Source organism: Cucurbita maxima, unplaced genomic scaffold, assembly GCF_002738345.1.
Source record: "Cucurbita maxima cultivar Rimu unplaced genomic scaffold, Cmax_1.0 Cma_Scf00013, whole genome shotgun sequence".
NCBI lineage: Eukaryota > Viridiplantae > Streptophyta > Magnoliopsida > Cucurbitales > Cucurbitaceae > Cucurbita > Cucurbita maxima.
This window is the reverse complement of record NW_019272029.1, coordinates 640,277-654,851: the sequence shown is the minus strand read 5'-3', so window position 1 is coordinate 654,851 and position 14,575 is coordinate 640,277. Positions and strand designations below refer to the sequence as shown.

General features: G+C 35.8%; 2 protein-coding genes and 1 non-coding gene across 3 annotated transcripts; 1 reads left to right on the top strand and 2 right to left on the bottom strand.

Annotated features, from left to right (window-relative positions):
* Positions 1-1,558: 1,558 nt before the first annotated feature.
* LOC111488860 lies at positions 1,559-1,694 on the top strand. The gene has a single exon (XR_002719288.1). It is a non-coding gene; the product is annotated as a small nucleolar RNA Z247 (small nucleolar RNA).
* Positions 1,695-8,826: 7,132 nt separating this feature from the next.
* LOC111488212 (uncharacterized protein At5g01610-like) lies at positions 8,827-10,122 on the bottom strand. The gene is made up of 2 exons (XM_023135897.1): positions 9,495-10,122; positions 8,827-9,365 (listed from the first exon to the last, which is right to left on the bottom strand). The coding sequence occupies exons 1-2, from the start codon at positions 9,954-9,956 to the stop codon at positions 9,306-9,308; spliced, it is 522 nt and encodes a 173-aa protein (XP_022991665.1). The 5' UTR covers positions 9,957-10,122; the 3' UTR covers positions 8,827-9,305.
* Positions 10,123-12,966: 2,844 nt separating this feature from the next.
* LOC111488290 (putative lipid-transfer protein DIR1) lies at positions 12,967-13,272 on the bottom strand. Its single transcript, XM_023135989.1, has one exon. The coding sequence runs from the start codon at positions 13,270-13,272 to the stop codon at positions 12,967-12,969; it is 306 nt and encodes a 101-aa protein (XP_022991757.1).
* Between the last annotated feature and the right edge of the window lie 1,303 nt (positions 13,273-14,575).

The following is a 14,575-nucleotide window of genomic DNA, read 5'->3' as shown; positions in this document are numbered from 1 at the left end:
TCTAGTCACAAGCATTACAACCAGAACAGATGTATACACTGTCAGCGACGTGTATGCTCACATGCTGAGCTATGAGATGCGGCACTTGCGTAAGGGTACATTTGAGCAACTTTCATCTGCTAACAATTCTAACATCCAGTTTGTGTCACTAGTGTATCCATTCGTGGAGGTGCCAATGGAGGTCGAGGTAGTCGCGGTCGTAGTCGTCAGTTAAATAGTGGTCATGGACAATCAAGGCGTACTGTGAACAATCCTGGACGTCAACCATCAAAGACACAAAGCAGCTCAGGCATTGTCTGTCAGATTTGTGGTAAGCCCAATCACGATGCTTTGCAATGCTGGCACAGATTTGATCAGGCATATCAAGCCTGTTAGACGAACACGACTCTCCACAATGGTATGATATTGTCCACTTTGAGCATAAGCTCTCATGGCTTTGCTTTGGGCTTCCCAAAAGGCCTCATACCAATGGAGAGTGTATTCTTAGATTATAAACCCATGATCATTCCCTAAATTAACCGATGTGGGATGGGACTTTCATCATCCAACACTTCCCCTTAATCGAGGCTTGACTCCTTTGGAGTCTTAGTCATTTTTGACTGCCTTCGTACCTTCAAGGAGGCTCGACTCCTTTTTGTCGAGGATTTGCCAATCTATTGACACGGCTAAGTTTAGGGCATGGCTCTGATACCATGTTAGACGAACACGACTCTCCACAATGGTATGATATTGTCCACTTTGAGCATAAGCTCTCATGGCTTTGCTTTGGGCTTCCCAAAAGGCCTCATACCAATGGAGAGTGTATTCTTAGATTATAAACCCATGATCATTCCCTAAATTAACCGATGTGGGATGGGACTTTCATCATCTGTTAGAATTGGTCAATCCATTAGAATAGCTTGAAGTTAGTCATGCCATAAGAATAGGCTTACTTCGTTAGTTTCCTATGAAATCGGATCTATTAGTTAATCTTTTGCCAATATAAATAGAATATGTCCTCAATAGTGTGAGGCACAGTTTTGCATAAACTTGATATGGTATCAGAGCAGAAATAAGATCCACGAGATCCATAGCCTCTGCTGNCAACACAATGTCTTCTCCGTCGATCAGTCAGGTGATTAGTGTTAAGCTTACACAAGAAAATTATCTACTGTGGTCTACCCAAATCCTTCCCTACTTGCGTAGCCAAAACCTTGTTGGTTTTGTGGATGGATCCATGCCTGCACCAAGCCAGACGATCGCCGTTGAACCAAGTGAAGAAACAGGGAATCGCAAAATTATCATCAACCCTGAGTTCACAGTCTGGTACCCCCAGGACCAGCTGGTACTCAGCCTCATCAACTCATCAGTCACTGAGGAGGTTCTCAGCACGATGGTTGGAATCACCACTGCACGAGAAGCCTGGATTACGCTGGAGCGACAATTTGCTTCCACATCTCGAGCAAGAGCAATGCAGATCCGTATGGAACTCTCTACTATCCAGAAAAAGGACATGACAATTGCTGACTACTTTCGTAAAGTAAAACATCTTGGTGATACACTTGCTGCCATTGGCAAGCGAATAGAGGATGAAGAACTCATCGCCTACATGCTGCAAGGACTTGGTCCAGATTATGATCCTCTAGTCACAAGCATTACAACCAGAACAGATGTATACACTGTCAGGGACGTGTATGCTCACATGCTGAGCTATGAGATGCGGCACTTGCGTAAGGGTACATTTGAGCAACTTTCATCTGCTAACAATGTCAATAGGATATCCATTCGTGGAGGTGCCAATGGAGGTCGAGGTAGTCGCGGTCGTAGTCGTCAGTTAAATAGTGGTCATGGACAATCAAGGCGTACTGTGAACAATCCTGGACGTCAACCATCAAAGACACAAAGCAGCTCAGGCATTGTCTGTCAGATTTGTGGTAAGCCCAATCACGATGCTTTGCAATGCTGGCACAGATTTGATCAGGCATATCAAGCCGAAAATAATCTCAAACAAGCAGCTTTGGCAACTAGTGGATACACTAGTGACACAAACTGGTATGTTGACACTGGAGCCACAGATCATATCACCAATGACCTAGAGAGGCTTACCACCAGAGAACGCTACACTGGCACCGACCAAATTCAGGTTGCAAATGGCGCAGGTTTGTCTATCTCTCATATTGGGAATTCATTAATTTCTGGTTCATCTCTTGTTCTGAAACATATCCTATATGCTCCTAAAATCAATAAGCACCTAATTTCAGTACAAAGACTAGCATCTGATAATAATGCTGTTGTAGAATTTCACCCAAACTATTTTTTGGTTAAGGACCGAGTCACGAAGAAACTCCTGCTCCACGGTAGATGTAAGAATGGCCTATACGTTCTACCGCATAATTTCAGTCAAGCCTTGCTGACAGCCAAACTTTCGAAAGAACAATGGCACAGAAGGCTAGGGCACCCTGCATCTCCAATTACCATTAGAATTCTACAAGATAATAATTTAGCTATAGATACTAATATTCCCTCTTCCTCAATTTGTAATGCTTGTCAATTAGGGAAAGCACATCAATTGCCATTTGGTTCTTCTCAGCACGTATCTACAGCACCCCTTCAATTAATTCACACTGATGTATGGGGTCCATCCATTGCGTCAGTAAATAATTCCAAATATTATGTTTCCTTTGTTGATGATTTTAGTCGTTATGTTTGGATTTACTTTCTGAGATGCAAATCTGATGTTGAGTCTGTGTTCCTTCAATTTCAAAAACATGTTGAAACTATGCTAAATACCAAAATTCGCTCCGTCCAATCAGATTGGGGGGGTGAATACCATCGGTTACACAATTATTTCAAATCCACAGGCATTGAACATCATATCTCCTGTCCTCACACACACCAGCAGAATGGGTTAGTCGAAAGAAAACACAGACACATTGTAGAAACTGGCCTTGCTTTACTCGCTCAAGCCAACATGCCTCTATCCTACTGGGATGAAGCTTTCAACACAGCTTGCTTTCTTATAAATAGAATGCCCAGCCGAACCATACAACAAGACACACCACTTCATAAATTGTTTGGTAAAAGTCCAGACTACTCCATGCTTAGGGTGTTTGGCTGTGCTTGCTGGCCTAATTTAAGGCCTTACAACAACAAGAAACTGAGTTTCAGAACTACTAGATGTATATTCTTGGGTTATAGTTCTTCTCATAAGGGATATAAATGCTTAAATAGAAGTACAGGACGTATTTACATCTCTAGAGACGTGGTTTTCGATGAAAATATTTTTCCTTTTGAAGAATCTAAGCCACCAAACAAAACCACAAATCCACATCATCCTGTTCTACTTCCAGCCTTAGCCAAACTTGCTAGTTTTTACACTGAAAATGCTCTTACAGATATTGAACCAGTTGTTAGTAATTCCCATATGAATGATGGTCAAACTGATAATATTGCTAGTGACAACTTGTCTGGTGTCAGCTTATCTTCTGCAGATAATACAAGAAGTTCAGAGGAAATTGCAGAATATGAAGCTGAGAGCAGTTCGATCAATGCTCAAAACCAAACTCATGAACATGTGTCTGATCAACCAACTGAAGCAGCTAGTCAACATCCAATGCGAACAAGGTTGAGAAATAACATTGTACAAGCTAAACAATTCACTGATGGAACTATCAGATATTCAGAAACCTCAAGAAAATTCGCAAGCGCTGTAACTATCACAACTCCGATCATAGAGACTGCTACTGAACCTCGAAACCTGCAGGAAGCCATGCAACATCCAAGATGGAGAGGAGCAATGAATGATGAGCTCTCAGCGCTAAAACGAAATGCCACTTGGGATCTAGTTCCACCCAAACCTGGAATAAATCTCATTGATAGTAAATGGGTGTATAAAGTGAAAAGAAAAGCAGATGGGTCAGTTGAAAGATTAAAAGCAAGATTAGTTGCCAAAGGATTCAAGCAAAGATTTGGTGTTGATTACACTGATACTTTTAGCCCTGTGATCAAACCGTCAACAATCAGGGTCATTCTTTCGCTAGCAGTAACCAAGGGCTGGAATATGAGACAAGTTGATATCCAAAATGCATTTTTGCATGGAATTCTGAAAGAGGAAGTGTACATGCGACAACCACCAGGATTTCAAGACTCAGCCAAACCAAAGAATTACATATGCAAGCTCAAGAAAGCCCTTTATGGCCTGAAACAAGCCCCAAAAGCTTGGCATTCAAGGTTGACTGGAAAACTTATTGAGTTAGGCTTCAAGGCTTCAGTAGCTGATTCATCTCTTTTTATTCTCAAAAACAGAGAGATAACTATCTATATGCTCATCTATGTTGATGATATAATTATTGTGAGCTCCTCTGATCAAGCAACCGAAAGGTTGATTCAGAAATTGAAAATAGATTTTGCAGTAAAAGATTTGGGTGATCTTGAGTATTTTCTGGGTATTGAAGTCAAGAAAACACGAGATGGTATCATACTGTCACAGAGACGATATGCTTTAGATTTGTTGAAAAGAGTAAACATGGAAAAATGCAAACCTATGTCTACACCAATGGGTTCTGCTGAAAAATTATTCAGAGAACAAGGAATACCCTTATCAGCTGAAGAACAATTCAAATACAGAAGTACAGTGGGAGCACTACAATATTTGACAATGACTAGGCCTGATTTGGCATTTGCTGTCAATAAAGTGTGTCAATATCTTCATACACCTACTGATGCTCATTGGGGTGCTGTGAAGAGAATTCTTCGTTATGTTAAAGGCACACTAGCATTAGGAGTGAAAATTCAGAAATCAACCATGATGTTGTCGGGGTTTTCTGATGCTGATTGGGCTGGTTGTCCCGATGATCGACGTTCAACTAGCGGCTTTGCTGTATTTCTTGGAGCAAATCTAATCTCATGGAGTTCCAGAAAACAGGCTACAGTGTCAAGATCAAGCACCGAAGCAGAATACAAGGCCATTGCGAATCTTACTGCAGAAATGATTTGGATCAAGTCATTACTGAAGGAACTGGGCGTGTATCAATCAAAGGCTCCTCGCCTCTGGTGTGACAACCTCGGAGCTACATATTTAACTTCAAATCCAGTATTTCATGCTAGAACGAAACATATTGAAGTTGATTTTCATTTTGTTCGAGAACAAGTAGCACGTAAAGCAATGGAAGTTCGGTTCATTTCATCAAGTGATCAAGTAGCTGATATCCTGACAAAACCACTGTCTAAAACTCCTTTTACTACACATTGTAACAATCTCAACATGTACAAGACTTGTTGGGATTGAAGGGGACTGTTAGAATTGGTCAATCCATTAGAATAGCTTGAAGTTAGTCATGCCATAAGAATAGGCTTACTTCGTTAGTTTCCTATTAAATCGGATCTATTAGTTAATCTTTTGCCAATATAAATAGAATATGTCCTCAATAGTGTGAGGCACAGTTTTGCATAAACTTGATATATACATTAAAAAAAGTTTCTTTAAAATGACTTTTTTTTAAAGAATAATATGCCGAAACAATTTATGGTAGGAAATTCAAACCCTGTCGATTCCTTACAAAAATTTTGTGAAATTCCACATCGGTTGGAGAGAGGAACGAAACATTTGTTATAAGGGTGTGAAACCTCTCCTAGTAAACATGTTTTAAAACCGTGAGATTGACGACGATGCGAACAATATGTACTGGTGATAGGTTTGGATTGTTACAAAAGATATTAGAGTCGGACACTGGATGGTGTGCCAACGAGAAAGTTGGATCCCCAAGAGGGGTGGATTGTGAGATCCCACATCGATTGGGGAGGGGAACGAAACATTTATTATAAGGCTGTGGAAACCTCTCCCTAGCAGACGTGTTTTAAAGCTGTGAGACTAATGGTCATACGTAATGGGTTAAAGTGGACAATATCTACTAACGGTGGGCTTGGGCTATTACCGATTTCATGTTCTGGTCCCAAAGGAATAAATGAGGAATTTCTAACGATGGGCTTAAGCTATTACAAATTTCTTGTTCTCTGATCCCAAAAGAATAAATGAGGAATTTCGCGAGCATAAGGAATGAAATAGATGGAGTGGACAACATATATTAGTGCATATATTAGTGATGGACTTGGGCGAACAATATCTACTAACGATGAGCTTGGGCTGTTATAGATTCCCTGCTCATGAGAAATTTTGCAAGCATAGGGAATGAAATAGATGGAGCGGACAATATCTACTAGCGATGGGCTTGACCTGTTATAGATTCCCCCTGTTCGTGAAGAATTTCATGAGCATAGGGAATGAAATAGGTGGAGCAGACAAGGCTTGGGCTATTATAGATTCCTTGTTCATGAAGAATTTCGCAAGCAAAGGGAATGAAGATGGTAGAGCAGACAATATCTACTAGCGATGAGCTTAGATGGACTTAGGCAAACAATATCTACTAACGATGGGCTTGGGCTGTTATAGATTCCCTGTTCATGAAGAATTTCACGAGCATAGGAAATGAAATAGATGAAGCAGATAATATCTACTAGTGATGGACTTGGGTGAACAATATTTACTAGCGATTGAGTTTGGATGGGCTTAGACAAACAATATCTATTAAAGATGGGTTTGGGCTGCTACAGATTCCTTGTTCAAGATGGGCTTAGGCATATAATATATACTATCGATGGACTTGGGCCGTTACAGATTCCTTGTTCATGATTTGCTTAGGCAAACAATATCGACTATCGATGGACTTGGACGGCTACAGATTCCTTGTTCACGAGAAATTTTGCAAGTATAGGGAGTGAAATGTGGAGCATACAATATCTACTAACAATAGGTTTGGGCTTTACAGATTCCTGTGTTGATCCCTCCAAAAGAATAAATGATGAATTTCTTGCCACCGTGGATATCTTAACTAAACTTGTAATATAACAAAATCAAAAAAAATAAAAAACCTATTCATACAAACAAAATTGGAAAGAAACCAACCTAATCCAACCCAACCTAACACGTGTGTAACTCATGACAGCAAAGTTCCATTCCATTTCATCACCACAATCATCAAAATCCTAATAAGTTTCTAAGCTCTCCAAAGAAGAAAATGGCACATTCAAACAAAGCATTTGGTATCCCATCATACAGTACACCCTGGACCTGGACACATCCCTATTCACATCCCCACCTTCTGCATTATTTCCATCAAACCTCATCATTTTGTCTAATATTTGTCTCTTCCATCAACTAATTCATACTCATCACTCTTGCCTTCTAACATGAATCTGCTATCCATTTCCCAATCTAATACCCAACATGTTCACCAAATCTTGTCAACAATAACATCATCACATTATACACACACACACACACACACACAAAATAAGAGAGATTTCATCACTACTACACCTTTGGTGGAGTGGTTGAACAGTCAAGCTTTCTGCCCATTTACAAGACGAACAACACACAATTCCTGATAGAGACTTCACAATCCACAAGAAAAAAGGCAAAAAATAAATAAATAAATATAGATATTCTATGTGTTTAGGCCCTCATCTCTTCCGAAGTCCCCTTCTATTCATGCCACATGTTAAGCTTTCTGTTGGTCAAGAAGTTTAGATGCATTTTATTAAAAGTAAGATCTCCATCTATCCTACCGCCCCTTCCTTCTCTAAACTTTAATAAAGCTTTTGAACCAGTCCAAACTCAACCCATCATGGAATTGTTTAACAATTCAGTCAACAATGTATCACATCATTCTTAAATGGATAAAGTTCATCAGCATATCTAAACAGGCATAATCTTGGAAACAGAAACGATGACTCAAAGCAAACAGATCAATCTTGAAAAATCTGAACCAAACTGATAGTTTTTTACTTTTTCATTTTTTCAGCTAAGTCTCTTTGTGGGTTAAAGCAACTAAAAGTATTTATTAAACACATAACATCAAATCAGTTAAATCAAACACTACTTTTTTCACTTTCCCCTTTTCTTAATCCCAGGGGTTAAAAGGTATCCATCCCTAAGCATTGTCATGATCTAAGACAGAAAGAGATTATTTGGACCAAGAATTCTGGAAAAAGTGCAGGTAAGTTCCACATCTAAGTAGATTTCCACATATTAGCACTGTATCTCTATCCTGAGAAACATGTAAAAGAACAAACAAGACCCTGAGATAACCAGAAACACACCTTTATTCGGCTAAAATCACTTCTTGCTGCTTCAAAAGTGATACTAAACCTGTAACGGTTCAAGCTCACTGCTAGCAGATATTGTATTCTTTGGGCTTTCCTTCAGCATCGCTAGGGAGAGGTTTCTATACCCTTATAAATAATGATTTGTTCTTCTCCCCAACCGACATGGGATCTGACAAAACCCACCTCTACAATTTGATAGCATTAAAAACCTCTATCTTACAACTTCTCTAATATCTTATCAAATGGGAAACTCTCCAAATCAAAACCAAGAACAACTTTTCAAAAAGCAATGGTAAATGGCTCCAACATATCTCATCGTCCAACAGGCAACAAGATTGTATGTCAAGTTTTAACAGCTCTAATTGATCCAGTCCTCGGTGTCTGTATGTATATCAATATCACCAAAGAAAAAGGCTCAACAGCATTCAAACACTAAGGTAAAATCCCAGTTTCATGGACAAGCCTTCGGATATCACTTTTCATGCAAAAACAAGGAAGTAAAAGTTAGAAAACAAGAACAAAATCTACTGTTCTTATCAAGCTTCAGACTTCTGCATTACAGAAAATGCTAATGCTGACAAGATTGACAATTCCCACTGTTCTGTGCCAATTGAAACGATAGTGTCAGCTTAAAGAACTGAGAGACAAACAAGACGTAGGCATAAAACAAGAAGAACACTATTCTTGACACGTTTATTGCAGAGAATTTGGGTTCAAGACAAAGAAAAAAACAAAATAATTGTAGCCACTGTAATAATAACAACAATAATTATTATAGTAATAATGATAATGATAATATTCACAATACACCAAAATTTCTGAAGATTATTGAATAGAAATGTGTAGATTTTTCACCTGAACTCCACCTGCCTTTCTACAGCCAAAAAAACAAAAATCTTTGAACCAAATTTTCTTCTTCACCTTCTCACTTCCTTCCTCACATAAACCAGAAGCTGCTCAACAAATTCTCACACTCTGACTCTTCTCTGAATGATGATGATGATGGTGATGAGAAAGTTCAAGTGCACACTGTGTAAAGAACCATATAGCAGATGCTAATATATATGCTTTGAGGACATATACAATGAAGATTCACAACTACCACCCAATAAGAGATTCCTTTGAGCCTTTTTCTTTTTCTTCCCATTGCTTCAATGGAAATATCAAGCCACTTTCACTTGAACTGGCTGAACGAATCCGTTCCCAATCTTTCTGTGTTGAGTCTGCAGATGGGGAAAAACAGTCACAATCGAACTGAATTGAACTCAGACAACTTCACCAATATTGATAGAGAAACACAAACTAATGAAACTAATAGAGTATGAAAAATTTTAAAAAAATTAGATCAAAACCTTAGAATTAGGGACACATTCAGGCGGGGTTTCGAAGAGGGACTGAGAGAATTGCTTGAAAACAACACCGACGTCGAAATAAATAACACCGGAGCTAGGAACATCGACGCGAATCCCCTTAACAGGGAACCACAAGAAGAGATCCTTGGCGGAAATCCCAGACAAGGCGCCGATCTGGCCATAACTCAAAGTGCCGGAAACATTAGTCTCGTAATGCAGTTGATTCTCGAACATCGCATTACACTCCTGATCCAAAAACACAAGAAAGCGGCCAGTGTCCTGATCGAATTGGTAATCCCTGACGCCCTTCGGAAGTAGCCCCTTGGGAAGGCCATGAGCCAATAGCACATCGTAAATCGACTTCGAAGCAGTGAAGTCGCTGAGAGCATAAGGAGCCGCCATTGAAGAGGTGAAGTAGAGGAAGGAGAACCAGAGGAAGAGCATGGAGGAAGAGGGAAGCATGGCGAATAGTGTATAATCGAGGAAGAAGGAGAAAGGTGAGGGAGATGAAGTAGGGTTTTAGAGAGAGATCAGCAATGGAGTTTTGAGGGAGTGAAGAGAGAATAAGAATGACAGCAGTAACACAGAGAGGAAGAAGAAGAAGAAGGAGAAGAAGACGGAGAAGGAGAAAGCGAGGAACGGATGGAATTCAATTATTGGCGATGAGAGAGAGAGAGAGAGAGAGAGAGAGAGAATGAGTGGGGCCCACAACACAACAATTCTTCAATTATGAATATATATTCTATAAAACTCCAAATTGTATACCATTTTTTTTGTAATCTAACTAACATGATATGTCTACCTTTAATATTTGGTTTTTAGGTTTTTTTTTTTAATTAAAAAAATTAACTTTTCAAAAAAGGTTAATTTTTCAGAAGTAAATTATATTTATTTATTTTATTTATTTAAAAAAATTAAAGTTAAATCGCTAAAATATATATTTATTTATTTTATGTGACTCAATTTTAATTTTAATATATATGAAGAGAATAAATAAAATATTAAATATATATTTTAAAATTAATAATAAATTTGAGACAACTAAATTTAAAAACTAATTTAATTTATAATATTTTCATTTATTTGAACTCAATTCAACCCAAATAAATTTATACCTTAATCCAACTTAATCCAAACAGTACAATTGGATTAGTTGGATTGAATTGATCCAATTTTTTTTTGGTCACGGTTACTATATTTTCCTTATTTTAATTTAGATTGAAATTAAAATATATGAATTAGAAAAAAAAAATATTTTTTAAAACATAAAATTGGGAAATAGAAAGACCCATACCACCTTCCATATATATATATTAAAATAAAATTTTAAATCACTTCAAGGAAAAATCCAGATTTTGACCAAAAAAAATTATATTTATAGAAAATGGTATAATATCTCGGCACCATGCTTTTTTTTATTTATTTAAAAAAAATTATAGATATTTTTTTAAAAAAATATTGGAGTAGATTGTGTCCAGCATAATCTTTTGAATATATTTTAATAAATACGCTCACTTATTTTTTATTTGAAAATAATAAAAATTATAAACAATTTGTAGCATATTTGACTTTTCCATTTTTATTCAAAATTTTCCTTATTATATTTTATTTTTGTTCACTGGGCAAATAAAAATTTACACTCATATTTTATAAAAAATAAATTACCAAATTCATCCTTCTTTCCCCATATTAATAATTAATTTTAAATAATTTTATTATTTAAGTGATTTTTAGTTAATTTTAAATAAAATCAATAATCATTGTATAAATTGTTCATGTTTAAATAAATAAATAAAATTCTTAACTTTAATCTTGTGATAGATATAACAAAATTTTAGAGTATAGATTATTTAACTATTTTTCTCTTAAAAATATATATTTTTAATTTATATATGGATAAATAATGAATATTAAAAAAACAATACTAATAAAATATGTGTGGTTCATATTAAGATTAAAATATAAAATGTGAATATTAAAGGGAGTGGGAAGGGATATGAGAAACATGGATGGAAAAGAGAGATGAGAGAATGGGAAAATAAAAATATAAAATAAAGTAAAAAATGAAAATCTAATACGCTCGGTCAAGAGGTAATTTTGAGGAGAAACTATTTGTTTTTTAGATGAAATTAGAATCGAACCGAATCGTTGAACTCGAGGGTTGTGTATACATCTTACTGGGTCGGTGTCATTGCCCCAAAAATCTTATATTAGCTGTTTCAGTGGAACCAAACATACCGAGTAAAAAAAAACTAAAAAAAGCCTTGGAGGGAAAAGTAAATTGGAAAGCTCAATACAACCGATCAATGAAATAATATAAATTATCCCGACACATGCCACGTCATTTTTAATTAATTAATTAATGGTCAAAATTCATCTAACTATTTAGAACATTTTATTTTCAAAAAATAGATATTAACTTTATACTGAAAAAATATATTTACTATTTTACTCTTTTTTTAGAATTAATAACCCAATTTCTCAAGGTTAAATTAGTATGTTTATTCATAGGAAATTGATTTTATTAATGCTAATTATGCCAAATACCCTAAAGAAATAATAATAATAATAATAAATAGAGATAAAATTGGAAGGAAAAAAAAAGGACAAAATTAAAGGAAAAGAGATGGCGCAAGGATAAATTAGCTGGATTCCACCGGGGATCCGAACTGGCACGTGTCAGTAAAAGAGGACAAATATTTAACAAAACACGCGTCATTTTGGCGCGTGGAAAATGTGAACTAATGCCAGATAAGCATCGTTGAAAATGCTTATCTTTTTAGGATAATAACAAACAAATTAACATTTATGTTTTATTTTATTTATTATTATTTTTTTGTGGAAGAACTTGCGGGGTATGGTTTGATTAAAGATATACATATTTTATTTATTTTAAGACTTAAAATATTTAATCTCAAAGTGGGCAAAATTGTAAATAATATTTAATCTTCATTTTATAAAAAGAAAATCGGATAAATATTTAAAATTAAGTTATAAGTTTTTTCAATCTATTCAAGCTTATCATAGTAGAAAATTTAAAATTAAATTATTAATTTTTTTTAATACTGATTTAATTTATTTATAAAAAGGAAAAAAAAACACGAAAATTATAATATAAATAACAAATAAAGCAACATCATGTGTTGGGCCCAAATGGTACAAATAAGCCCAAGACATCACATGTTGCCTTCATCCACGGTTTTATTTTTGCAATTTTAGAAAATATTTATAATTTTAGACTATTGATTTTTAAAATACTTTTTATTTTACTTTTTATAGTCGAAGTTTTTTCCTAAGAAATAAAATAATTTTTTAATTTATAATTTACAAACTAAAATAAAATTTATAAATATTAAAATAGTTGCACATGAAGGAAAAATATATTTCCCAACAATAAAAAATAGAAAATACTATTTTTTTTTTTTTTTTTTTTAAATAACCTTGAATTTATTTATTTATTTTATTTATTGGCTTAAGAGCAAGAGGGAGTGTTGGGAAGGCTGCACTTGGCTGGCAAAGCAAGAGCAAGATCAAGATCAATCCCAAGTGAGGACAGCAACATGGAGTGTTTATACTTGCAAAAGCAACCCAAGTCCGCCTTCGAGAGCCCGTCGCAACAGGCGGCGGGCGGTAGCTCGGTTGGGCACGGTTTCATCACCCATGGCTTGCACGCTTTGAGATCGTCCTTGTTGACACCACACACGTCCACCGCCATCGCCATCTCCGCTAAGCTCACCACCATCACTATCACTGCCACCTTTGAAGCAATTATGGCCATTCTATTACGTGGGTGTGTTTTTGTAATATCACATGAGAGTTAGAGTTTTGGTACATGTTCGTTTACTTATAGATGAGTTTTAGAAAGCGTTTTGGCAACAACTACATTGTTGGGAAATTTTCCATATTTCATATTATATATCTTAATTTTTATCGACATGTCATCGTTTTTTACGAGCTGAGATAAAAATTGGGTGAGCTAATCAAAGAACCATGAAGCCTTTTGGCTTTGTTTAGAAGAAAAGGTCACAACCTTTGTCTATGGTTGGTTTAGTTGACCTAATTTTGGTTATAGTTTTTGGACTACATCTCGAGCAAGTTAAAATTAAATTGAATTGGTCAAATGATTAATCGGCCGTGAACTTATTTGAGTCTAGATTTCTACTAGCATGTGACCATATTACTCGACTATTTACATGCTTATGATTTTAAATAAATTATTTAATCACTAATTACATTGAAAGAAATTCATCGACTCTGACCACTTAAAAATTTCGATGACTAGTTCAACATCAATGTGAACGTGACTGATTAAAATATTATATATATATATATAATTTTTTAAGTAGGATGTTTAAATCCCTATTTATTTTCAAATGATAAGCCCACAATTGCCTAATCCATGGGCTAATCAGAAGCCCACATTTAATTAAAATAATTTTTTTTATACCCATTAACAAAATTTTATATTTGAAAATATAAATATAATAAAAAGAATTATTTTCAGAATTTATATAATTTTAATAAAAAAAATATAGAAGATAATTTAAATTAAATACCAATATTGAAGAAGAATAGAAGCACACAAGTTTAGGGCAGAAAAGAAGAGTAATAGATGCATGCCTAAGCTTTTAAAGGGCCTGCAATTTAAGGGCAGCTTTTGTGTATTCCCAAGTGTTCTAAGTGGTTGACCTGCGGAAGGAGCAAAAGAGAGAGATGTCAGAGGGATAGAAGGCATTTAGTTGAACCCCTAATCGCGGTCCACTTAGGTTCTCGAGCATCTCGAGATGGGGTTTATTTAGAACGGTCGAACCTTCAACGACCCAACTTTTCAATACTAGCCAAGCTGATACTTAGAGAGAGATCTTGTAAAAACAAATATATTTGATTCTATCAAAGTGATTTACAACTCATGATCGAACTGGATTCACGAATCATTCGACTTAATAGTCTCCCAAATCTGCAATGCTCTCGTCATCAACCAACAACAGTGGTACCACCGATATAGCATAAATATACTACATATGTAATATCCATTAAGTAGCTCACTTAAGGCTCGTGAATAGACACTCATCGTACCTGTA